The following is a 27,393-nucleotide window of genomic DNA, read 5'->3' as shown; positions in this document are numbered from 1 at the left end:
AATGTCCAGACGATGTTACTGGATAACGTTTTTAACAAGATGACACCGATGATTATATGCTTTAATGGTTTTTATTTATGTTTTATATTGTAATGTTGATTGTTTTTAATGGCACTTTTATGAATGCCTGATATCGACTTGTGCCAATCTGTAACCTGCCTTGAGTCGCCGTATGGCTGAAAAAGGTGGGCTATAAATATCGTAAATAAATCTATATAAATAAAAATGTTATGTTTGTTTGTGGGATTAACAGAACTCAAAAACCACTGGACAAATTGACACCAAATTTGGACACAAGACACCTAACAACCCAATGTATGCCCTTCACTCAAAAAAAAAATTGATTATGTCATTTGGGAGTTGTAGTTGCTGGGATTTATAGTTCACCTGCAATCAAAGAGCACTCTGAACCCCACCAACGATGGAATTGAACCAAACGTAGCACACAGTTCTCCCATGACCAACAGAAAATATTGGAAGGGTTTACTGGGCATTGATCTTGAGTTTGGGAGTTGTAATTCATCTACATCCAGAGATCACTGTGGACTCAAACAATGATGGATCTGGACCAAACTCTACAAGAATACTCAGTATGCCCAAATGTGAACACTGGTGGAGTTTGGGGAAAATAGAATCTTGACATTTGGGAGTTGTAGTTGCTGGGATTTATAGTTCAGCTACAATCACAGAGCATTCTGAACCCCACCAACGATAGAATTGGGCCAAACCTCCCACACAACCCCCATGTGGGCCACAGCAACACGTGGCAGGGGACGACTAGTAAATAATAAATTTACCCCAGGATTACCCCCCCCCCCCATTTTGCTCCTTTCCTTGTATTCTCACTCTGTTCCCTTTAAGCACAAATAGAATATTAGAAACGATGACAGAGCCTTGCAGACATTCTCTATTCTACTGTATATGCACTATCTGTACTAAGCCGCATGCTCCTTGGGGGAGCTGGAGTTGTATTGTACCTCAGCAGCATTTTCCTTCTTTGAATTGCACTTGATTGCATAGTATAGACCACAGTGCATAACCCTCCGAGTCCCATTGTACTCAAGGCATTGTTAAGATGATGTAAAGATCTTGTTGTTTTGAGTTCAGCAGGCAGACTGGTTATTTTTCTAGAATTTTATCCATATGAGAAAATGTCTCTGTCAGATCCATGTCCCTATGAACCAAGGGTTCAGTCAGTTCTGTAAATAATTATCTCTTTTCTTTCCAACAGTGAACTCAAGAGAATGGAAACAGTTCTCCTCTTTCTTTGTGAAACCCAACAAGACTAGTCAGGTTGAGAATTTGAGTCATCTAGAAGGAGTTCGTGATCCTGAAGGTACTAGATCTCACCTTAATACAATGTCCAATTCTGAGACAATTCAAGAAGGATATTGACAAGCTGGAACATGATGACCAAAATAGCCAAAGGTTTGGAAGCCAAGCCCTATGAGGAGTAGCTTAGTGAGCTGGGTGTGTTTAGTTTGGAGAAGAGAAGGTTGATAGGCTGCCCTGGAGACTAGGACATGGAACAGTGGCTTCAAACTAAACTACAAGAAAGGAGATCCCATCTGAACATGAGGAAGAACTTCCTGACTGTGAGAGCCGTTCAGCAGTGGAACTCTCTGCCCCGGAGTGTGGTGAAGGCTCCTTTGAAGGCTTTAAAAAAGAGGCTGGATGGCCATCTGTCGGGGGCGCTTTGAATACAATGTTCTTGCTTCTTGGCAGGGGGTTGGACTGGATGGCCCATGAGGTCTCTTCCAATTCTATGATTCTATGACATGGAGCAATGGGTTCAATTGCAAGAAAAGAGATCCGCCCCTAATCCTTAGGAAACTTCCTGACAGTTTATTTATTTGGCGGCAAAAAAAGCCAATGGGATTTTGCCCTGCATCAATAGGAGCATAGTGTCTAGATCTAGGGAAGTCATGCTACCCATGCTCTATTCTGCTTTGGTTAGACCACACCTGGAATATTGTGTCCAATTCTGGGCACCACAATTCAAGAGAGATATTGACAAGCTGGAATGTGTCCAGAGGAGAGCAACTAAAATGATAAAAGGTCTGGAGAACAAGCCCTATGAGGAGCGGCTTAAGGAGCTGGGCATGTTTAGCCTGAAGAAGAGAAGGAAGCCACAGGGAGGAGGGAGCAAGCTTGTTTTCTGCTTCCCTGGAGACTAGGACGCGGAACAATGGCTTCAAACTACAAGAGAGGAGATTCCATCTGAACATGAGGAGGAGCTTCCTGACTGTGAGAGCTGTTCAGCAGTGGAACTCTCTGCCCCGGAGTGTGGTGGAGGCTCCTTCTTTGGAAGCTTTTAAACAAAGGCTGGATGGCCATCTGTCAGGGGTGATTTGAATGCAATATTCCTGCTTCTTGGCAGAATGGGGTTGGACTGGATGGCCCATGAGGTCTCTTCCAACTCTTTGATTCTATGATTCTATGATTCTATCGTATCAGAAGTGAACCGAGGATACAGTTGTAGTGTCTCTGGTGTTGCTATAAGAAGGTCCTCCATTGTGCATGTAGCAGAGATTAGGGTGCATTGTAACAGGTGGTCTGTGGTTTGCTCTTCTCCACACTTGCATGTTGTGGACTCTACTTTGTAGCCCCATTTCTTAAGGTTGGCTCTGCATCTCGTGGTGCCAGAGTGCAGCCTGTTCAGCAACTTCCAAGTTGTCCAGTCTTCTGTGTGCCCAGGAGGGAGGCTCTCATTCAATATCAGTCATGGCTTGAGATTCAGGGTTTTAGCCTGCCACTTTTGAACTCTCACTTGCTGAGGTGTTCTTGCAAGTATATCTGTAGATCTTAGAAAACTATTTCTTGATTTAAGGTGTTGGCGTGCTGGCTGATATCCAAACAGGGGATGGGCCGGAGATGTCAATGCCTTGGACCTTTCATTGCTGGCTGCTACTTCCCAGTGGATGTCTGGTGGTGCAATAATAGCTAAACAGTATAATTTTTCCAATGGTGTTGGGTGTAGACATCTTGTGATAATGCGGCACGTCTCAATAAGAGCCAAATCCACTGTTTTAATGTGGTGAAAAGTGTTCCACACTGGGCATGCATACTCAACAGCAGAGTAGCAAAGCCCAAGGTCAGATGTCTTCACTGTATCTAGTTGTGATCCTCAGGTTGTGCCAGTCAACTTTCGTATGATAGTTTCTAGTACCCACATTTTGCTCAATATTCAATCAGTGCTTCTTGTAGGTCAAAACACGGTCCAGGGTAACTCCCAGGCGTTTGGGTGTGCTGCAATGCTCCAGTGGGATTCCTTCCCAGGTCATCCTCAGAGCTCGAGATGCTTGTCTGTTCTTAAGAAGGTAAGCACATGTCTGTGTTTTAGATGGATTAGGAATCAACTAGTTTACCTTGTAATATGCAGCAAAAGCACCTAAAGCTTTGAAGAGCTTCCTGATGGTGAGAGCTGTTCAATAGTGGACTATGTTGCAAAGACCACTCTCATTGAAGCGATGGTCCTCTGCCACATTGTCTGCATGCCTGACAACCATCTCCCGAAGTAGTTACTCTATTCTGAACTCAAGAACAGAAAACGGAATGTTGGTGGGCAGGAAAAGAGATTGAAAGATGGGCTCAAAGCCAACCTTTAAAACTCTGGCATAGACACTGAGAACTGGCAAGCCCTGGCCCTTGAGTGCCCCAGCTGGAGGTCAGCTGTGACCAGCAGTGCTGTAGAATTTGAAGAGGCACAAATGGAGGGCGAAAGAGAGAAACGTGCCAAGAGGAAGGTGCGTCAAGCCAACCAGACTGGTACAGCCTTCCACCTGGAAACCAATGCCCTCACTGCGGGAGAAGATGCAGGTCAAGAATAGGGCTCCACAGACACCTACGGACCCACCAAGACATGGTTCTTGGAAGACGATCCTACTCGGACAATGGGGTCCTGCCTAAGTAAGTAAGTAAGTAAGTAAGTAAGTAAGTAATGTTGCCTTGGGAGTCCGATTGAGCCTTCTCCTCTGAAGATTTTAAAACAAAGGCTGAATGGTCATCTGCTGAGAGTGATTATGTATTCCTGCTTGGCAGAAGAGGGTTGGACTGGCTGGCCTTTGGGATCTCTTCCAACTTTATGATTCTGCAATCTCCCAAGTCCGAGTCAAGCACTCTTAACTGGTAAACCATGCAGACTCTTTAGACATTTTGTCGGAAAGGTAAATGACCTTTCCCAGACCTGAGGAAGCTTCATTAAAAACACAAATGCTTGCCTAATCCCTTTTCATTTAAGACAATTAGCAAGAAGATGCCAGGGTATGGTAATCAGAAGCCACACAAAATTATGTGGAGGCAGCCATTAAGAGATGTCACCCAAAGAGAAATGCAAACAACAGCAACAACGTTCACAATGGTGCCTCAGTTTCAAAAAGTAAGCAAAAACTGAGCTAAGAGTGAGAATCTGCACTTTTAGAACAGATAAATAAACAGATGGTCTGGGTTTTAATTAGAGGAAAAATGGATGGATAAAATTGCAGTAACTAACCGCAAGTGGATAAGAGAATGGCTGTGAGTCACGAAGCACCCCTCATACATTCCAAATCTCACCTCTGCTATTACATTTTTGTGTGGCCTCAGGCAGAGCTTGTAAAGGTTACCTGTTTGGACTAGAATCATAGAATCATAGAATCAAAGAGTTGGAAGAGACCTCATGGGCCATCCAGTCCAACCCCATTCTGCCAAGAAGCAGGAATATTGCATTCAAATCACCCCTGACAGATGGCCATCCAGCCTCTGCTTAAAAGCTTCCAAAGAGGGAGCCTCCACCACACTCCGGGGCAGAGAGTTCCACTGCTGAACGGCTCTCACAGTCAGGAAGTTCTTCCTAATGTTCAGATGGAATCTCCTCTCTAAAGTAATGCCACCCCTCTATTCTGCTTTGGTTAGACCACACCTGGAATATTGTGTCCAATTCTGGGGACCACAATTCAAGAGAGATATTGACACGCTGGAATGTGTCCAGAGGAGGGCGACTAAAATGATCAAGGGTCTGGAGAACAAACCCTATGAGGAGGGGCTTAAGGAGCTGGGCGTGTTTAGCCTGAAGAAGAGAAGGCTGAGAGGAGACATGATAGCGATGTATAAATATGTGAGAGGAAGCCACAGGGAGGAGGGAGCAAGCTTGTTTTCTGCTTCCTTGGAGACTAGGATGCGGAACAATGGCTTCAAACTACAAGAGAGGAGATTCCACCTGAACACGAGGAAGAACTTCCTGACTGTGAGAGCCGTTCAGCAGTGGAACTCTCTGCCACGGAGTGTGGTGGAGGCTCCTTCTTTGGAAGCTTTTAAACAGAGGCTGGATGGCCATCTGTCAGGGGTGATTTGAATGCAGTATTCCTGCTTCTTGGCAGAATGGGGTTGGACTGGATGGCCCATGAGGTCTCTTCCAACTCTTTGATTCTATGATTCTATGATTCTAAAGCTAAGCGTTCACACAACCCTTGGAAGCCCACTCCCATCATTTTATTATTATTATTATTATTATTATAACTTTATTTGTACCCCGCTAGCATCTCCCAAGGGATTTGATGCGGCTTACAACAGGCCGGAGCCCAACACAATACAACAATACAATACATAGCAAATAAACAGTTAAAGCAGAAAACAATAACAAAGCAGTACAACAGGACATTATTAAAAACTGAGCCGGCCGGAGCAGGGTACAGGATTAAAAAGTGCTGAAGTGTCGGAGGGATATAGGATTAAAATATAAGTGCAGTGTACGGTGAGGGTGATCTTGACTCTACTAAAGTGCTTCTGGGCTTTGGTAGTGGGGTTCCTAATCTGAGAAGGCATGTTGGAACAGCCAGGTTTTCAGGTTCTTTCTGAAAACTGCCAAAGTAGGGGCCTGTCTGAGGTCTTTCGGGAGGGCATTCCAGAGGCGGGGGGCCACCACAGAGAAGGCCCTGTCCCGCGTCCCCACCAAATGCGCCTGCGACGCGGGCAGGATCACGAGTAGGGCTTCTCCTGATGACCGGAGTGAGCGTGTGGGTTCGTAGACTGTGATGCGGTCACGCAGGTAGGGTGGTCCCAAACCGTTAAGGGCTTTGTAGGTGAGCACCTGCACCTTAAATTGGGCTCGGAAAATAAACGGCAGCCAGTGGAGCTCCTTAAACAGGAGGGTTGACCTCTCTCTGTAATGGGCCCCCGTTAACATCCTGCCTGCTGCCCGTTGGACCAATTGGAATTTCTGAGCCGTTTTCAAGGGCAGCCCCACGTAGAGCGCATTGCACTAATCCAGTCTAGAGGTGACTAAGGCATGGACCACCCCGGCCAGATCAGCCTTAACGAGGTACTTTGCGTCTGCAAAATGGAGACAGCAATAGAATCATAGATATTGCCATACATTTAGGTCTGTTGTAAAGCTTAGTGAAAACCACCAATTGAAGTATTTCAAACTTCTTCAAGTGCTATGTAGACAAATGCTCAATATTATTATCATTATCAATGATTAATGGATGGCCTGGGGGAAAACGTAGAACTAATTTCACAAATGTGTTTCTTCTTCTCAACCAAGTTGCTCTTCTTTATAGCATAAAGGAACAGCCTATTACTCCAGGTTGTCATGCTCAGTGCTCAGTAAATGTTAGGTGCTAATAAGCTCATCATTATCATCTGTAAAGCTGCAGAGCTGAAGAGCGAGATTTCAGGCTGACACCTGAGAAGTGGGCTCTCACACTGCTTGCAAACAATTGGGGATTAATATTTAAAAACCCAATCTCACAGATGCATCAATATTTATGCACAGGAAGGCTTTAATTCCTGGCTGAGCTCACCTGCAGCTTCAAGCCATCAGTCCTCCAGCAACACAGAAGAATGGCAACTCCTATTGTTAACTCTCCCAGCGCCTGTAAAAGGGCTGCTTCAGGAGGAAGCGACTGGAGGAGGGAGGCAGCGTATACCAAGAAGATATTCATGGCTAGGACCAGAATAAGATCAGGTTTGTTTTGGTTTTCCTAAAAGAGGTGAATAAGGTGTGAGGTATCATGGGACTCATTCTCTGCTCTCTGGATCACCAGGATTGGAACTGTGTGGGGAAACTGTAATGGTACAACTCTGGGAGTTTTCTACTATGGTTCTCTATTAAAATCCTCACTAACAGTGCCCTGTGGTGCCTTTAAAACAAACTGACATAATTTTAGATAAAATCCGGGAGGTTTGGCAGAGAAATAGATGTCAGAGAGAGAGACAGACTTGCTTTTCCCAGCGGTTTAGAGATAAGGAGAAGAAAAGCAGGTGTGTGAAGAATGATGTTATGGGATGGTTTGAGGCCTTTTAAGTACAATCCTTAAAATGCTCACTAACAGTGTTCAGTGGTGTCTTTAAAATAGGGTTGCCTTTGAAGATTGTCCAGAATTTTCAGCTGGTCCAACAGACGGCAGCCAGGTTACTAACAGGAGCGGCGCTCAGGGAGTGTACATCCCCTCTGTTGCACTAGTTCCACTGGCTGCCAATCTGCTACCGGGCACAATTCAAACTGCTGGCTTTAGCTTATAAAGCCCTAAACGGTTCTGGCCCAACTTACCTGTCAGAACGCATCTCTCCTTATGAACCTCTCAGGACTTAAAGATCGTCTGGGGAGGCCCTGCTCTCGGTCCCACCTTTGTCACAAGCACGGTTGGTGGGGATGAGAGACAGGGCCTTCTCAGTGGTGGCTCCTTGGCTATGGAAAGCCCTCCCTAAGGACATCAGATCGGCCCCCTCCCTTTCAACATTTTAGAAGAGGGTTAAAACTTGGCTCTTTGAGCAGGCATTTGCAAATACAGTGTAACAGACAAAGGAAAATGGAATGGTTGACAATGTGACTGGATGATGTTTTTAATGAGGAGACCCTAATGATACATGTTTTTATGGATTTTGTTATGGTTTTATTATTTGATTGTTTTATTATATTGAAATTGCATTTTATAATAAACCGTCCTGAGTCACCTGCGGTCTGAGAGGGACGGTATATAAATATAGTAAATAAATACATAAATAAAACTGACATAATTTTAGAGAAAATGTGGGAGGTTTGGCAAAGAAATAGATGTCAGAGACAAAGACAGACTCACTTTTCCCCGCGGTTTAGAGATAAGGAGAAGAAAAGCAGGTGTGTGAGGAATGATGTCATGGGAGGGTTTTCAGCCTTTTAAGTACAATCCTTAAAATCCTCACTAACAGTGCCCAGTGGTGTCTTTAAAATGAACTGACATAATTTTGGAGAAAATGTGGGAGGTATGGCAGAGAAATAGATGTCAGAGACAAAGACAGACTCGCTTTTCCCTGCGGTTTAGAGATAAGGAGAAGAAAAGCAGGTGTGTGAGGAATGATGTCATGGGAGGGTTTTCAGCCTTTTAAGTACAATCCTTAAAATCCTCACTAACAGTGCCCAGTGGTGTCTTTAAAATGAACTGACATAATTTTGGAGAAAATGTGGGAGGTATGGCAGAGAAATAGATGTCAGAGACAAAGACAGACTCGCTTTTCCCTGCGGTTTAGAGATAAGGAGAAGAAAAGCAGGTGTGTGAGGAATGATGTCATGGGAGGGTTTTAGGCCTTTTAAGTACAATCCTTAAAATTGTCAGTGGTGTCTTTAAAATGAACTGACATAATTTTGGAGAAAATGCGGGAGGTTTGGCAGAGAAATAGATGTCGGCCACAAATACAGATCAGGGGAAATCCAAGTAAAATTATCCACTTTAAAAAGGATCTTTGAATGTGTCATAAATATGCACCAGCATGCCCAGCAGGGTCCTACAGTTGTGAAGCCAACTGCGCAATGGACAACACAGCTTTGAGTTCACAGGCTGAGCAATCTCTGATCAGCCTTCCAAAATCAAAAGAGAGCGAAGGATGTTTATGTGCTTATGAAAGGTTTGGATTATATACTTACACAACCTCTGATGCCATCCCACTGCCCCAAGAGAATTCTGTCCAAAATACTGATTCTTCATCTTTCAAAAATTTCAAAGAGATACACTGCAATGTATTATGCACTAGAAAAAGTTATAATATCCATTCATCATTCATTTGTTCAATTCATGTCCTGCTTTTTTCACACCATGGGACCCAAGATGGCATACAATTATTTAAAATAGTCTATTACAAAAGTTTCAGAACTCTACAATCATAACAGTAAATAAAGAACAACACTCAAAAACATGGGAATTCCAGACAAGAAACAATCAAGGCCAGCTAATCACCTCCCAACAAAGGATTCCTCCGGGTGGTAAGAAGCCACACCTTGAAAACTGCTAGGCCATTCAATGCTAATCAAGGTGGCCAATTGCTACTTCCACACCTACCTCCAACAGACAAGAATACTTTCTCCCACCCTGGATATTCCACAGAAATATTAACCCAATTTTCCTAGTTTCCACCAGACTTCACAACCTCTGAGAATGCCTACCATAGATGTGGGTGAAATCTCAGGAGAGAATGCTTCTGGAACATGGTCATACAGCCCAGAAACACACACTGTAACCCAGTGATTCCGGCCACGAAAGCCTTCGACAACACATCTGCCGGCTGTTAGGAATTGTGGGAGTTGAAGTCCAAAACACCCGGAGGGCTAAAGTTTGCCCATGCTTGCCTTAGAGGATAGTGGCAGGGCATTTTTCGCCTCTTTTGCCCTTCTCTGACAAGCCAGACCTTGAAAACTGCTAAGCCATTCAATGCTAATCAAGGTGGCCAATTGCAATATTCACGCCTACCTCCAACAGACAAGAGTTCTTTCTCCCACCCTGGACACCGAAATATAAACTCAATTTTCCTAGTTTCCAACAGACCTCACAACCTCTGAGGATGCCTGCCATAGATGCAGGCAAAATGTCAGGAGCGAATGCTTCTGGAACAGAGCCATATAGACCAGAAAACACACAACAACCCAGGGATTCTGGCTATAAAAGCCTTCGACAATATATTTAAATGTCCTTTCAGATGGGTCCTTGTAAGGAGCGATACACATAACCCTGCTATATGCCTGTGAGACGTGGACTGTCTACAGACGCCACATGCAACTCCTGGAACAATTCCATCAGCGCTGCCTCCGGAAAATCCTGCAAATCTCTTGGGAAGACAGGCGGACAAATGTCAGCGTGCTGGAAGAAGCAAAGACCACCAGCAATGAAGCAATGGTCCTCCGCCATCAACTCCGCTGGACCGGCCACGTTGTCCGGATGCCCAACCACCGTCACCCAAAGCAGTTGTTCTACTCCAAACTCAAGAACGGAAAATGGAATGTTGGTGGACAGGAAAAGAGATTGAAAGATGCCAACCTTAGAAACTCTGGCACACTGAGAACTGGGAAGCCCTGGCCCTTGACCGCTCCAGCTGGAGGTCAGCTGTGACCAGCAGTGCTGCAGAATTTGAAGAGGCACGAATGGAGGGCAAAAGGGAGAAGCGTGCCAAGAGGAAGGCGCGTCAAGCCAACCCCAACCGGGACCGCCTTCCACCTGGAAATCAATGCCCCCACTGTGGAAGAAGATGCAGAGCAAGAATAGGGCTCCACAGCCACATACGGACCCACAAGAACACTGGAAGACAATCATCCTCGGAAAACGAGGGATCGCCTAAGTAAGTACATATATACTGCAGCGGGTACAATGGCATTATTGATAAATGTTGTTTTCTGCCTACTGTTATGCTGTATAGAAGAGAAAAAGAACCAGCTGCAGAACCAATTTTTTGATACGGCTCATCTGTACAACATACTGTTTTCTCGGCAAATACATAACAAAAGCTGCTAACATACATTTTGAGAGCAATTTCGGAACATTTCTCTTCCCCAAATGACAAATCAATATACAAAACAACTGTTATATCAGAATCCCTTATGTAAAGTTGTTTTCCATGAATAAATACATTTTTGTTTTGTTTTCGGCAGCGATGGATGCCTTGCTTTTGCTGTAGTTTAAAGCTCGTCATTATGATCATCTTGAGTTAGTGAGCCACAATTTGGTTTGCTAAGACTCAGTGTCAAGTTTTACAGACAACATCTTTCCTTTGAAGTCATGTCAATTGCTACACCTGCTAGCACCAATTACATCTTTTAGAGATAATCTGACAACCCTCTACGTTGATTGCAAATGGCTGCAATGCTAGACTTGCTTATGAGGCATGGTTGAAAGAACTGAATATGTTTAGCCTGCAGAGAAGATTAGGAACAGCCATGACAGCAATCTTCAAATACCTGAAGGGCTGTCACTCACAGGATGGAGCAGGCTTGTTTTTGATGCAGATGTAGGGCTTGAATAAAAATATGCTCACTGCAAGGAAGTCATGGCGAGGGTTGTCTGACAAAAGTACAGACACTGAAGGTGGTGGTTCTTCCTCTGATGGAGGAATTTAAGCAGAAGTGGGTCAGCCATCTGCCAGGAATACTGTAGATGTGTTTCACAATGCATTGAACAAGGAGACAGGCTACAACAGTGGTTCTCAACCTGGGGTCCCCAGATGTTTTTGGCCTACAACTCCCATAAATCCCAGCCAGTTTACCAGCTGTTAGGATTTCTGGGAGTTGAAGGCCAAAAACATCTGGGGACTCCAGGTGGAGAACCACTGGACTACAATGTTCTACACCAGGCATGGACAATCTTTGATTCTCCAGGTGTTTTTGGACTTCAACTCCCACAATTCCTAACAGCCGGTAGGCTGTTAGGAATTGTGGGAGTTGAAGTCCAAAAACACCTGGAGAATCAAAGATTGTCCATGCCTGTTCTAGAGCTTGTCCAACCTACGGCCCACCACACTTATGAATGCGGCCCAACACAACATTGTACATTTACTTAAAACATTAAGATTTTGGGGAGGTAATTTGGGTCTGGACCACACTTGGCACAAATACTCAATAGGCCCAAATGTGAACACTGGTGGAGTTTGAGAAAAAAGACCTTGACATTTGAGAGCTGTAGTTGCTGAGAAATATAGTCAACCTACAACCAAAGAGCATACTGAACTCCACCAATGATGGAGTTGAACCAAACTTGGCACACAGAACTCCGTTGACCAACAGAAAACATTAGAAGGGTTTGGTTTGCATTGACCTTGACTTTTGGAGTTGTAGTTTACCTACATCCAGACAGCACTGTGGACTCAAACAGTGATGGATCTGGACCAAACTTGGAACGAATACTGAATAGGCCCAAATATGAACACTGGTGGAGTTTGGGGGGAAAGACCTTGACATTTGGGAGTTGTAGTTGCTGAGAATTATTGTTAACCTACAATCAAAGAGCATTCTGAACTCCACCAATGATGGGATTGAACCAAATTTTATGGGGTTGGGGGGGGGATTGATTTTATCATTTGGGAGTTGTAGTTGCTGGGATTTATAGTTCACCTACAATCAGAGAGCATTCTGAACTCCACCAATGATGGAATGGAACCAAGCTTGGCACACAGGACTCCCATGACCAACAGAAAATACTGGAAGGGTTTGGTGGGCATTGTCCTTGAGGTTTGGAGTTGTAGTTCACCTACATCTAGAGAGTACTTTGGACTCATACAATGATGGATCGGGACCAAACTTGGCACAGATACTCAATATGCCCACAGGTGAACACTGGTGTACTTTGGGGGGAAAGACCTTGATATTTGGGAGTTGTAGTTGCAGGGAATTATAGTAAGTTTACAATCAAGGAGCATTCTGAACTTCATCAATGATGGCATTGAACCAAACTTGGCACATAGAACTCCCATGACCAACAGAAAATACTGGAAGGGTTTGGTGGGCATTGACCTTGAGGTTTGGGGTTGTAGTTCACCTACATCTAGAGAGCAGGAGGAGGGCTTTTGGTGGGAGGATTTGCCGTCTGTTTCCAAAAAGAAAGAGAAGGACAGATGGAGAGATCTGCAGCCTTCTCTGCCAAAGGGGTTCCTAAGACCATGTTTTCGGATGGTCTTTGGTGATCCGTCTAAAGCTCCCTTCGTGATCCCCCAGGTTGAGTGGGGAAAAGATGCACTATTTATCATTTCAAGACCTTTATGTTTACTGTCCAGGGTTTTGATCTACTTGAGTAAACCAGGATGTTTCGAGAGCTAAGCTGTGTTCTTGTGTCTCTGTCTTAAGGCTTGAATTATTTGAGAAATTGAGGAATGTTTCGTTCTGTAGGTGTTTTTTGGATTATAAATACCATCATCCCTTATGATTTGCTCTGTGGTTGAGCTTTTGGGCAGTTAGAGACTAAAACATTCAGCAGACCAACTATTCAGAGGTCGCTCAGAGGTTGACAAACGTCCCCCCAGTTCAAGTTAGAATAATTTGCAGTGGCATTCGCTTCAGATGGAGGCCGGGGATTTGGATGTTCACCCATCTGTGCATTTTAGATGCACAAACGATACATGTTCCCAAGAGCTTAATCTTGAAAAACTGTGCAAAACTGAAGCAACAGATTTCCGATAACCCCCTGAAGTGAGATCTCACCATGGGCAAAATTTCCCATTTCCTTTCAGATGGCACATCATATACCGCATGAGGGGGAAAAACTGCAACTGGATCGAAGGCTTACAAGGCTGGAGCTCCAAAATTATTCTTGTTATTGATCATTGTGGCCTGCCCTAGTTAGGCTATGTATGTCAGTTCACTGAAGTCTAGGCAAGCTCACCTCCCAGGGAGCCGAATTCTCCGGTGATTCCACCTCCGGGCTGGTTTTGTCCCTCTCCCTCTGTCCTTCCAGGAGGAGGACAGGTTTCGCTTGCCATCTGTGTGCTAAAAACCCTTAATTTATTAAAAGCCAACATGATTATAAAACCACCCAGACTGACAGTTTTCCTGCAGAGATCCAGAATGTTGCTAATTTTGAATGGTTAAATTATGGCCGCCGTGTATACGAAATGCCTTTTATAATTTGCTTAATTATATGAGTACCTGCAGCCAGCTGTTTCTAAACAAAGTGTACTTTTATGGCACTGGTCCCTCTCAAAACATCAAGATTTGCAAGCCTGGGATTGCATTGGCTCTATTATTATTCATAACCAGTACTGAGCAAAAAAAGGGAGGAAAAGTCATGACTGCATAAACACACCCAACGAGCGCAATTAAGCCCCAAGAAAGGTCATGATACATTTACTTAAAATTAACTAGATACTCCATCCTTGAAAAGGAGGCTAACAATTGCTTTTTTTTTTTTTAAAGAAAAGCCTTGATCCATCCTTTCTCTGCTAAATAAATGTGCATAATGTTTCTGCCAAGGAAAGTGGATTTATTTGCCTGAAGTCATAACTCTTGGAGAATACAATTATGGGATGACTGGCCATGTATATTCATGGGTCAGCACAGCCTTTGGGCACTTAATAAGGGAGTGGGTTCCTAGCAAAGCTGCTGCAGAAATTGGGCGTCAATGGAGAAAGTGTCTGGGGCTAGGCTCCCAAACGGATAGGATAAAGTGGTGTGAAAGTCAAGACAAGGCCTAAAAAAGTCCTAATTGCATCTTATCTTAGTTAAGTAAAGTTTAGAAAGGAACTGACGGTTTTCAGCTATGGCAACATCTTTTGGAAAAAAAATACTCACACTGAAGTATTGATTTTAATTTGTTACCTTTCGAACCCACCTAAGCAGGCTATAAGGAAAGGGAAGGCATGCGAAGTGGAGTTCCAACACTGAAACGAATATATAGTAAAGGTCAAAGTTTCCCCTTGACATTAAGTCTAGTCATGTGGGGTGATGCCCACCTCCATTTCCAAGCCAAAGAGCCGGCGTTGTCCATAGATGCCTCCTAAGTCATGTGGCCAGCATGACTGCATGGAGTGCCATTACCTTCCCGCCAGAGCGGTATTTTCATTTTAGAACCCTCATGAGCAACAGAAAATACTGTGTTTTCTGATGGTCTTTGGCGACCCCTGGACACCCCTCTCATGACCACCAGGTTGAGAAACTCTGCCCTATGTGCATACATACTTAGTGTTGGGGTTCAGCCTGGGTCTGAACCTGAACCTGAACCTGATTCTCTGATTGTATTTCCTGATGCTACTGAAAATGCATTTCCTGATGCTAATGAAAATGTTGATTCTGAGGTCAGTGTAGAAGAAACTCCTGCAGGCTTGGAAAGTGAAAGTACACATTCTCATGAGAATGTTTCAGAGCCAAGCAGTGATAGCTCTCCAGAGCAGCTAACACCTGGGATCCTTAATGAGGATAGAAGAGGACAGATTTGGCAAAACAGGGGTGAATCGCAGAGTCTGTGAAGGTCAGCCAGATTGAAAGAAAAAGAAACAAGGGCTTCAAAGCCTGGAGGCGTGTCACGAAACAGATTCCTCGGCTTTAAGTGCTTCTCGCTGGGTTGACTCTTTAGATCAGGCATCGTTTTAGACTGAGGCATTACTTTGGCAGATCTCCCGTTTCCCGTGGCCTTCATTCCAAGAGGCTTCTAGTGCTCCAAGTACGGTTAGTGGATTGCTAACAGGTTCCAGGATTTTACAGTGTTGCTTTTGGTTTTTGATCTAGCTCATGGATATTTCTGATTGCTGATTTTTACTGTGGTTTATTGACTTTGCATTTTCTTCTATTTTGTAACCATTTTTCATCAATAAAAAGGGATGGATTTTTCCCAGAGTCAAGTGTGGTGGATTGTTGTCTTAGGGTTTTGTTTCCTGCTCTGGGTTGCAACGCTTTTATACATCATTTTAATTAATGTTGCACATGAAACAAAGTTTGTGTACACAGAACCACCAGAAAGCAAAAGCGTCACTATCTCTCTCATCTATGCGGACGTTTTTTTAGATTCTGGAATATTTTGGATTTCAAAATTGCATATACGGGATGCCCTTTTTTCCTCCACTTTCCTTTTAATAAAGGTTTTTGCCTCCCAGCCACTTTCCCCAACTCTTTTGGAAGCGCTGTTAAATTTTAAGACCCGCAATTACTAACTACCTGCTTGCTGGACTGTAATTAAAAGTTGCTAATAACAACTGAAAAGTAAACTCTGATAAGAATTGGTACAGTGATAACAGTGATAAGTGACCTATTTTTGGGGAGGTGTTGTTAAAAACACTAAAAAGAAAAGCAGTCGTCTTACCTGAACCGTTTTTCAAATATCCGTTTGCATCGACTGTTGTATACATAATATAAGGTCCAGGCTGATTCACACCGAAAGGCTGGAATGAAAGATAATATGCTATAATGCTTTCCTTCCACTTCTTTTCAAAGCTTTCGAATCGGCAGAAGAAGAATTAAAAAAGAACATGAAATGATTGCATACACCGTTTTGTCATTCACAGCGTTGGGAAATCGACAGTGATTTATTGAAAGCGTTCCGGGAAGACAATTTGTTTTCAAGTTGCAAATAATCACGAAGGGTGCCCATTTCCCACCTCCAAACTAAAAATACTTCATTCAGCTCATTCCTGGAGGTGTTTTTCTGAATGGGCCGTGATTGCACAAGGAAAACAGCACTTCCTTGGCATCCGGCACTAACCTAACCATCAACTTTTGAGGACGACTGGGACGAGAAGAATAGCGTTTCAAGTTGCATGCTCATTCCGATGTGGAAAAGGGACGCTCTTTTTAGCCACTGATGCAGAAGACAGGGGATGTTTCCAACAGAGATACTTATTCTCATCAGCTAATGCAAGTCTAAAGGATGATTGACTGCAAGCTGACTCTTTGATAAGAATAGCAGGTGCCAGGGGGAAAAAGGCTTAGGCAAGCTGAAAATATTGAGGGTTGTGCAGCAATTTTACAGTGTTGTGTGATGGGTGATTGAGGCCATACAAAAGGAAGCACACAGCACTTGGTCCAACTATGGCTAAGCTTTCCAACTCACTTCATTGGCCAGTCAAGTCATGTCACTTTATTCTTGCCCACTCCTTTCATAGACTCATAGAATCAAAGAGTTGGAGGAGACCTCATGGGCCATCCAGTCCAACCCCAAGAAGCAGGAATATTGCATTCAAATCACTCCTGACAGATGGCCATCCAGCCTCTGTTTAAAAGCTTCCAAAGAAGGAGCCTCCACCACACTCCGGGGCAGAGAGTTCCACTGCTGAACGGCTCTCACAGTCAGGAAGTTCTTCCTAACGTTCAGGTGGAATCTCCTCTCTTGTAGTTTGAAGCCATTGTTCCACGTCCTAGTCTCCAAGGAAGCAGAAATCAAGCTTGCTCCCTCCTCCCTGTGGCTTCTTCTCACATATTTATACATGGCTATCATATCTCCTCTTATCCTTCTCTTCTTCAGGCTAAACATGCCCAGCTCCTTAAGCCGCTCCTCATAGGGCTTGTTCTCCAGACCCTTGATCATTTTAGTCGCCCTCCTCTGGACACATTCCAGCTTGTCATGCTCAGTTTAAGCTATCCTAAGCCATTCTCTGGTTATATCCTTTCAGTTTTCTTTTTCTCTGCCCAGCATTGATCTTGTTTTTGCATCTCTTTTGAGCATTTTGGAAGCCCTGGAGGCGCAGTGGGTTAAACCGCTGAGCTGCTGAATTTCCTGACTGAAAGGCCGCTGGTTCAAACCTGGAGAGCGGGGTGAGCTCCCACTGTTAGCCCCAGCTTATTTATTATGTATTTATTTCCTATAGCACCGGGATTGTGGCGCAGCTGGCTGAGTGTCAGCTGCATTAAGTTCACTCTGACCAAAGGTTGTGAGTTCGAAGCTATCCCGGGTTGGCTTCCAACCAATTGTGTAGCCTGTTGTCGACCTTTGCAACCCGAAAGACAGTTGCATCTGTCAAGTAGGAAAATTAGGTACCACCTTAAAGTGTGGGGAGGCTAAATTAACTAATTTATGAGGCCATAAAAAAAGACTTCAGCAAAAGCATGTGGGGAATGCGGAGGGTACTTCATCAGCGTCACAGATGGACGATGAAAGTGACAGCTCCCCTGGCGGACAGAAAAAGTTAAATAGCCTCTGAGTATGTCTGTATATGTTGTATGTCAAAATTGGCATTGAATGTTTGCCATATATGTGTACACTGTAATCCGCCCTGAGTCCCCTGCGGGGTGAGAAGGGCGGAATATAAAAGCTGTAAATAAATATATTTATATCCCGCCCTTCTCACCCCCATGAGGGGGACGGATTCAGGGCGGCCTCACAAAAGCCATCATCACAAAACATCACCATAAAACAATACATGAAAATATATTAAAAACAGTAATTAAACAATTTATTAAAAACACGCCTGTTAAAATTGATTAAAAACACGCCAGCTTCTGCCAACCTAGCAGCTCGAAAACAAGCAAATGTGAGTAGATCAATAGGCATTGCTCTGGCAGGAAGGTAACGGTGCTCCATGCAGTCATGTTGGGCACATGACCTTGGAGGTGTCTACAGACAATGCTGGCTCTTCGACTTCAAAATGGAAATGAGCACCACCCCCCAGAGTCGGACACGACTGGACTCAATGCCAGGGGAAAACCTTGACCTTTTCCTGAGCATCTCAAGACATGTGTTCCTCATTTAGACCTTCCTCCTACTATTCCCTTTCTTGTGCCCTGTTTACATCGACCATTTAGTAAAGGTAAAGGTTTCCCCTTTACATTAAAATCTAGTTGATTCCAACTCTGGGGTTGGTGCTCATCTCCATTTCTAAGCCGAAGAGCCGGCGTTATCCATAGACACCTCCAAAGTCATGCGGCTGGCATGACTGCATGGAGTGCTGTTACAGTCTCGGTGGAACGATACCTATCGATCTACTCACATTTGAATGTTTTTGGACTGCTAGGTTGGCAGAAGCTGGAGCTAACAGCAGGAACTCACCTCGCTCCCCGGATTCAACCAACCAACCTGCAAGTTCAGCAGCTCAGTGGTTTAACCCGCTGCACCACCAGGGAATCCACTGACTACGACTATTTAATGCATTTCAAATTGTAGTGGCTAGGCAACTACTGGTATTAAAAAACTCTAAAATCAGGACAATAAATAAATAGAAACACTAAAAAACACAAAACAGGGAAATTCTAGTCAGGAAACAACATGTCCCAAACAAAAGGATTCCAGCAAGCAGCCAGGCTTTGAAGCTGCAAGGCCATTCAATGCTAATCAAGGTGGACATTTGCAACATTCTCACTTGCCTCAAGCTAACAATAGTTTTTTTTCTCCCAACCTGGACATTATTCCACCGGTATATAAACCTCACTTGCCTAGTTTCCAACAGACCTCACAACCTCTGAGGATGCCTGCCATAGATGTGGGAGAAATGTCAGGAGAGAATGCTTCTGGAACATGGTCAACCAGCCCAGAAAACTCACAGCAAGCCAGTGATTATAATAATAATAAAATAATAATAAAACTACTTTATTTATATACCGCTCTATCTCCCCGAGGGGACTCAGAGCGGTTCCCAGGTAACATCACAAAACATACAAAGTAAAAACAACACAACCATAAGATTAACAAAACAAAACATAAGCATAAAAATTGTCACCATAACACACATATATTAAAAGTAATCCTGCCTGTTCAAGGCAATTTAAACATTTAAAAAGGCCGGGCCAAGATTTGTGATTCCGGCCATGAAAGCCTTCGACAACACATATTGGGACCTACTTGGCAAAATGTGCTTTCAAAAACTAAATATATTGCTATTCCTTTTTGTAGAATAAGGCCTAGAAAAATTCTTTAAAATTCAATTTGGCCCGGAGACAAATCTAACTGTTTTAAGATGCCAAGACTGATTTGAATCCCTAATGCATATCCCTTAGCGATGGATATTGTGAGTCTTAAAAGAGAGGTGCACTACAGAGTTTCCTTCCAAAGGCCAGACCAGGAGCACCAACAGATCTTTGAACTTCTCCAGGTGGAATTCCCGACTTGCATGTGGCCAAGCATCCCACAACCATGCTACTGAATACTAAAAATTGAGTTGTTGAAATGCTTAACCTCAAAAAGAGAGATTCTTTGCAGGACTGGAAACTGAAGCATGTGTCTAGCATTCCCTGAAAGCGGTGACAGTACTAGAAAGACGTTGTTCCAAAGTCAAAATCATTATGAACTCCGCATATGCTTCCTGGGGAGTTTAATACAAATGTGAATACAAGTCAGAAAGACAAAGCGGGAGATCGTCTGCTTGCTTCCCCTCCATGTCAAGGAAGTGGCAAATCAGGTACCTCTGGGAAGGGAGAAGAAAGGATACGGCAAAGCGTTCAAGAAGACGGGATCCTCAAACACAGTCGAAAGGAGAGAAGTGAGAAGCAAATGTTTCAACTACGGGGTGCCTTAGGGACCCAAGCTGTCAAGCAAAATGCCTAAAAGTGGCTGTCACAAACGGGGCCTTCCTGAAATGACTTTCAAAATTATTGCTTTTCAATATTTTTTTTTTGCTTAAGGCTTATTTGGAGGCTTGATCACACAACAGAAAATGGTCAAGAGAAAAGGCAGAGCAAACTTCGCAAAGTTATACATATGGCAAACTGAATGGAGTGTGATCTATAGCAAATAGTTTGACATGCTTTGCTTGTCTCGGTTGTGGAATTCCCTCCACATTTTCTGAAGTCGAAATACTTCCTTATCTGGTTTGTTGTAGGTTTTTTCGGGCTGTATGGCCATGGTCTAGAGGCATTCTCTCCTGACGTTTCGCCTGCACTTTGGCAAGCATCCTCAGAGCTAGTGAGGTCCTTATCTATTTCTAACGCAGAGGAAAAAGGGTAAAGGTAAAAGTAAAGGTTGTCCCCTGACATTAAGTCATTGTGTCCGACTCTGGGAATGGTGCTCATCTCCATTTCTAAGGCAAAGAGCCGGCGTTGTCCATAGACACCTCTAAGGTCATGTGGCCAGCATGACTGCATGGAGCGCAAGGGAGTATATTGATGTACTGACATTTGCATGTTTTAGAACTGCTAGGTTGGCAGAAGTTGGGCCTAATAGCAGGAGTTAATCCCGCTCCCTGGATTCGGTCAGCAAATTCAGCAGCTCAGTGGTTTAACCTGTTGGAATGGTACCTATGGATTTACTCACATTTGCATGTTTTTGAACTGCTAGGTTGGCAGAAGCTGGACCTAACAGCAGGAGCTCACCTCACTCCCCGGATTCGAACCGCCAACCTTTCGGTCAACAAGTTCAGCAGCTCAGCGGTTTAACCTGCTGCGCTACCAGGGGGCCCAAAGGTAAAGGTGCCCCCTGACATTAAGTCTAGCTGTGTCCGACTCTGGGAATGGTGCTCATTTCCATTTCTAAGGCAAAGAGCCGGCGTTGTCCGTAGACACCTCTAAGATCATGTGGCCAACATGACTGCATGGAGCGCAAGGCAGTACTTATTGATGTACTGATATTTGCATGTTTTGGAACTGCTAGGTTGGCAGAAGTTGGGCCTAATAGCAGGAGTTAATCCTGCTCCCTGGATTCAGTCAGCAAATTCAGCAGCTCAGTGGTTTAACCCACTGCGATACCAGAGGCACAAACGTAAAGGTATCCCCTGACATTAAGTCTAGTCGTGTCCAACTCTGGAGGGTGGTGCTCATCTCCATTTTTAGCTGAAGAGCCGGCGTTGTCCATAGATGCCTCCAGCATGACTGCATGGCGCGCTGTTACCTTCCTGTTGGAACGGTAACTATGGATTTACTCATATTTGCATGTTTTTTAACTGCTAGGTTGGCAGAAGCTGGGCCTAATAGCAGGAGCTCTCCCCACTCCCCAGATTTGAACCACCTGCCTTTCGGTCAGTAAGTTCAGCAGCTCAGTGGTTTAACTCGCTGCGCCACCAGGGAGTTCATACGTGCGTATTATGTGTAATATATGCACCTCTTTCCATAGGTGGATATTTTACACCTAATGCTTTTATTCACATGGTTGCCAGTGTGATCAGGACAACAGTGAATGAAGCAACAGTGAATGGAGCACCTGGACTGTGGTGCAGCTGGCTGGAAGTCAGCTGCATTAAGATCACTACTGACCAAAAGGTCATGAGTTCAAAGCCAGCCCGGGTCGGAGTGAGCTTCCGATCAATTTGTGTAGCTTGCCGTTGACCTTTGCAACCCGAAAGTCAAGTAGGAAATTTAAGTACCGCCTACGCGGGGAGGCCAATTTAACTAATTTACGGCACCATAAAAAAATCTCCAGCAAAAATCCCCCTGGATTTCGGTCAGCAAGTTCAGCAGCTCATTGGTTTAACCCCATGCGCTACCAGGGGGCCCAAAGGTAAAGGTTTCCCCTGACATTAAGTCTAGCTGTGTCCGACTCTGGGGGGTGGTGCTCATCTCCATTTCTAAGCTGAAGAGCCGGCGTTGTCCGTAGACACCTCCAAGGTCATGTGGCCAACATGACTGCATGGGGCGCTGTTACCTTCCTGTTGGAACAGTACCTATGGATTTACTCACATTTGCATGTTTTTGAACTGCTAGACTGGCAGAAACTGGGCCTAACAGCAGGAGCTCACTCCACTCCCCCGATTCAAACTGCCTACCTTTCAATCAGTAAGTTCAGCAGCTCAGCAGTTTAACCGGCTGTACCACCAAACAAAAAACCACCAAACAAATCAACAAAAACCAGACAACAAATCAACAAAACAAGGGATAACAAAACAAGAGTAGGGGTAACAAGATAAAAAAAACCCATTTGCAATTGAATAACAAAAACCTTAAAGAGTAAAGTCCCCCCTCGGGGGGAGAAGGGCAGGGTAGAAGAGTATAAAATAAATAAAAATAAAATAAAGTTACAAAATCATCACAAAGTCATTGCAACCAGTGTTTCACATTTTTCCAAATCATAATGTCTTGTCTTTTTTCAAAACAGACTTGTGTTTGAAAGACATGGTCATGTTGGTCTGTATCAGGACACAAGGGACCTTGAGCACCTTTGTGAAAGCATCTGCGCAGACAGTCGGTCAATGCGACTTAAGCAACGTGCCGTCATTGAATTCTTGACAGCAGAAGGTGTCACCTCAACGTCTTTCAACTTACTTGCCCAACGATACACAGTACTCACATCAACACAATCACCATAAACAGCTTGCATTTTCTGATGAGTCTCCTTTGGGGTGAAGAATTCAGTGACTGCATATTGCTTAACTCGCATTGACCGACCGTCTGTGCAGGGTTCCATATTTCACACTTTAACAACACAACCATTCAATGTTAAGGCTTCCCACCAAAATGGAACTGTAGAGGAGAGTCTACTGAACAAGCCAGTACCTGCCACATACCAGTACTGCCATCCATTGAGGAGTTATGAAGGTGGAGGCATTACTTTTCATTCAACCCTCGTAGATTTTAACAGTAACCCTCAATTCGCTTCTGACACAATAAATAAATAAAATCACGATGCTTAGTTTGTAAACTGAGTGCCCCACGATCCTTCCATACCCACTTATTCTCTTATAAAGCCAAACATTGTAGAGATTTGTGAAACCAATAAACAACAAAAGATTATAGCAGTGTACTTACTGTTATTTTATGCGGACAGTCGTTTGAACAAAGGCCACTGAGAACTGTGGACAAATAGAGAAGAGACCAATGTAACTTTAACAGTGCAGGCTGTGCAATTTTCCAAGCCATTTATTGGATTTATATCCCTCCTTTTCCACAGTACGGGATTCAAGGTGGTTTACAATCTGAGAATCACTTACCAAATTCGTAATCACAATCTGAACTGAAAGAATCAAAATCTCAAAATTGCTTCTGTTTCAATATGCTTTTGCACATAGACCAAGTTGCATTTCCTTCATAGAAGTCTCATAAAAAAATCAAGATTAACATTGTTGGCCTCACATTAAAATGGAAAAAGCCATTATTGATTTACCCAGATCATACGGTTTGCACAGTGAGGGTATCAGTTAAGCAATCGCTATTCTATATTGCTACTATTTCTTGATCAGGGAATGTGCTGAAGAACACACGTATGAACACACGTTGTCGAAGGCTTTCATGGCTGGAATTAATGGATTGTTGTGAGTTTGGGGGGCTGTATGGCCATGTTCCAGAAGCATTCTCTCCTGACATGTCACCTGCATCTAAGGTTGTGAGGTCAACCTCTGAGGATGCCTGCCATATATGCAGGTGAAACTTCAGGAGGGAATGCTTCTGGAACATGGCCATATAGCCCAAAAAACCTCACAGCGACCCAAACAATATGACACCTATGTATGAGGGTTGAATTAAAAGTAATGCTTCCACCTTCGTTACTTGGGTTTGGATGGGAATATTTTAATAAATCAAACGCGGAAATAATCCTTAGATTGTGCTCTTTAACTACCACTATTCACTTTTCCACATAATCACCAGACAATTGGATACATTGGGTTGTTGTAGGTTTTTTCGGGCTATATCGCCATGTTCTAGAGGCAAACATTCACACCTAGCTCCAGCAGACAAAAGTCCTTTGTCCCACCCTGGTCATTCCACAGATATATAAACCCTTTTTCCTAGTTCCAACAGACCTCACTACCTCTGAGGATGCTTGCCACAGATGCAGGCGAAACGTCAGGAGAAATGCCTCTAGAACATGGCCATATAGCCTGAAAAAACCTACAACAACCCAGTGATTCCGGCCATGAAAGCCTTCGACAATAAATTGGATACATTTCTGCCAATGATGAACAAGTTTTCTGAAGCTGTTACAGAAGAAGTCGACACTCTGTTTCCACAACCAGCGTCTCACAGTTCTCTCAACGTCTTCATCAGAAGCATAATGATGTCCCCCGCAGATCTTCTTTCATTATCGGGAAGAGATGGAAGTTGGACTGTGCTAAATCTGGACTGTATGGAGGTTGTGGTATGGTGGTGAGATCTAGTCTCTGAAGTTTCAAGTCTGTGCGCTTTCATTTCAGGCGTCAGCATCCTGGGTACCCATTGTGCACAGATCTTCCGATAGCCAAGCAAAGCAATAATGTGACCCACACGTTTTTGTGAAATGCCAATTATGCTTGAAATTTCTCTCTGAGTGATACGATGATCGTCCTGAATCAATCTGTTAACCTTTTGCTTGTGAAACTTTGTGGTTGTTGTAACAGGACGTCCAACTCTTTGTTTGTCACACAAGTCAGATGTTCCCACTTCAACATCTTTAACTTACTTCCCCAACAACACACAGCACTCACATCGACACAATCACCATAAACAGCTTGCATTCTCTGACGAATCTCCTTTGGGGTGACACCTTCTGCTATCAAGACTTCAATGACTGCACGTTGCTTAAGTCGTATTGACCGACCGTCTGCGCAGGGTTCCATACTTCGCACAACCATTCAATGCTAAGACTTCCCGCCAAAATGCTAAGGCTTCCCACCAAAATGGAACTATAGAGGAGAGTCTACTGAACAAGCCAGTACCTGCTGCATACCAGTACTGCCATCTGTTGAGGAGTTACGAAGGTGGAGGCATTAGTTTTCATTCAACCCTCATAAGAATGGAAACAAAGCGCATGCTAGAAGGAAAGGCTTGTACACTGTATTTACTCCGATTAGCTTCCGACTCTTGAATCAATACGTCACCAATTTTCATCACAAGGAGTATTACATACTTTCTCCCACCACAAATCAGGATGACTTATGTAGAGGGAATTATTTTATTGTATTGACACAAGCATTCTGCAATGTCACTTACACCGAAACATTGAACGGCTGGGTCAAAGTCAAACACTGAGTTTCATACAGAGCTGTGGATTTACATTTAAGCTTCTCTGATTAAACTCAAACATCCTTACAATCTCTTCTTAAGTTTCCTACAATGTAGCCTTATGTTAGACACTTTGTCATATATTCTTAACAGCAATGATATTTAACTGCTGTATATACCTGTGCATACCTGATATATTAGTCAAGGGGATAAAATAGTGGATATGGAGATGATCTGTAATAGGCTGTAATAGGGTCTTTCCAGCTGCCCTGGCATTCAAAAAAAGCTTAATAATGCTCTTAATTCATGTTGTGGTGACACCCAACCATAACATTATTTTCGTTGCTACTTCATAACTGTAATTTTGCTACTGTTATGAATCGTAATGTAAATATCTGATATACAGGATGTGTTTTCATTCACTGGAACAAATTTGGCACAAATACCCAGTATGCACACATTTTGATACTGGTGGGGTTGGTGTGGGATTGATTTTGTCAATTGGGAGTTGTAGTTGCTGGGATTTATAGTCTCTTACAATCAAAGCACATTTTGAACTCCACCAATGATGGAAGTTCAGAACTCCCATGACATACGGAAAAGACTGGAAGGGTTTGGTGGGCAATGACCTTGAGTTTTGGAGTTGTAAATCAAGAGAGTACTGTGGACTGAACCAAACTTGGCACTAATACTCAATATACCCAAATGTGAACACTGGTGGAGTTTGGGGAAAATTCACCTTGACATTTGGGAGTTGTAGTTGCTGAGATTGATAGTTCACCCACAATCAAAGAGCATTCTGAACTCCACCAACAATAGAATTGGGCCAAACTCCCCACATAGAACCCCCAAGACCAACAGAAATAGTGTGTTTTCTGGAGGTTTTTGGGACCCCTCTGACACTCCCTCGCGACCCCCCCAGGTTGAGAAACACTGCTATATATAATGCTCTCTAAGCTGGGGCAGGCACTTAATTTTGTTATGCAAAGCACAATGTCAATAAAGCTATTCTATTCTATTCTCTCTCATACACACACGTAATTTCTAACCATTCGAGTTCAGTTTAGCAGTTCAGTTTAGCAGTTCAGCTGGTACAAGGGTTTAGCTCAAAGTGGGTGCTAGAAACAATATCATACGAAAGCTGACTGGCACAACCTGGGGATCACAACCAGACACAGTGAAGACATCTGCCCTTGCGCATTGCTATTCTGCTGCTGAACACGCATGCCCAGTGTGGAACACATCTCACCACGCTAAAACAGTGGGAGTGGCTCTTAATGAGACATGCTGCATTATCACGGGACGTCTGCGCCCTACACCACTGGAGAAATTACACTGCTTAGCCGGTATTGCACCACCTGACATCTGCCTGAAAGTAGCAGTCAATATGAAAGGACCAAGGCAGAGACATCCCCAGCCCATCCCTTGTTTGGGTATCAGCCAGCATGCCAACGACCTAAATCAAGAAATAGTTTTCTAAGATCTACAGAGACACTCGCTGGAATACCCCAGCAAGCGAGAGTCCAAAAGTGGGAGGCTCAAACCCAGAACCTCAATCAGTGGCTGATACCCAATGAGAGACTCCCTCCTGGGTACACAGAAAACTGGACGACTTGGAAGGCACTGATCAGACGGCACTCTGGTACCACGAGATGCAGAGCCAACCTTAAGAAATGGGGCCACAAAGTGGAATCCACGACATGCGAGTGTGGAGAAGAGCAAACCACTGACCACCTACTGCAATGCAGCCTGAGCCCTGCCACATGCACAAGGGAGGACCTTCTTATAGTAACACCAGAGGCACTCCAAGTGGCCAGCTATTGGTCAAAGGGCATTTGATCAACTAACAAGCTTGCAAACTTTTGAACTCCACCAAAAGTTTGTTTGTTTGCTTGTTTGTTAAAAATGCAATACCACTGTTTGGT

The 27,393-nt window shown here is 43.9% G+C and overlaps 1 protein-coding gene across 1 annotated transcript in view; it reads right to left on the bottom strand.

Moving 5' to 3' along the window:
• ITFG1 (integrin alpha FG-GAP repeat containing 1) overlaps nucleotides 1–27,393 on the bottom strand; it is a 183,650-nt gene that overhangs the window by 39,526 nt on the left and 116,731 nt on the right. The window contains exons 13-14 of the mRNA XM_060788362.2: nucleotides 23,300–23,343; nucleotides 16,002–16,080 (exon numbers count right to left, since the gene is read on the bottom strand). Coding sequence (XP_060644345.2) covers nucleotides 16,002–16,080; nucleotides 23,300–23,343 — 123 coding nt within the window. The remainder of the gene's footprint in view (nucleotides 1–16,001; nucleotides 16,081–23,299; nucleotides 23,344–27,393) is intronic.

This window comes from Anolis sagrei, chromosome 8, assembly GCF_037176765.1.
Source record: "Anolis sagrei isolate rAnoSag1 chromosome 8, rAnoSag1.mat, whole genome shotgun sequence".
Taxonomy (NCBI): domain Eukaryota; kingdom Metazoa; phylum Chordata; class Lepidosauria; order Squamata; family Dactyloidae; genus Anolis; species Anolis sagrei.
The sequence above is the reverse complement of the archived record's forward strand: the minus strand, read 5'-3'. Positions and strand labels throughout refer to the sequence as shown.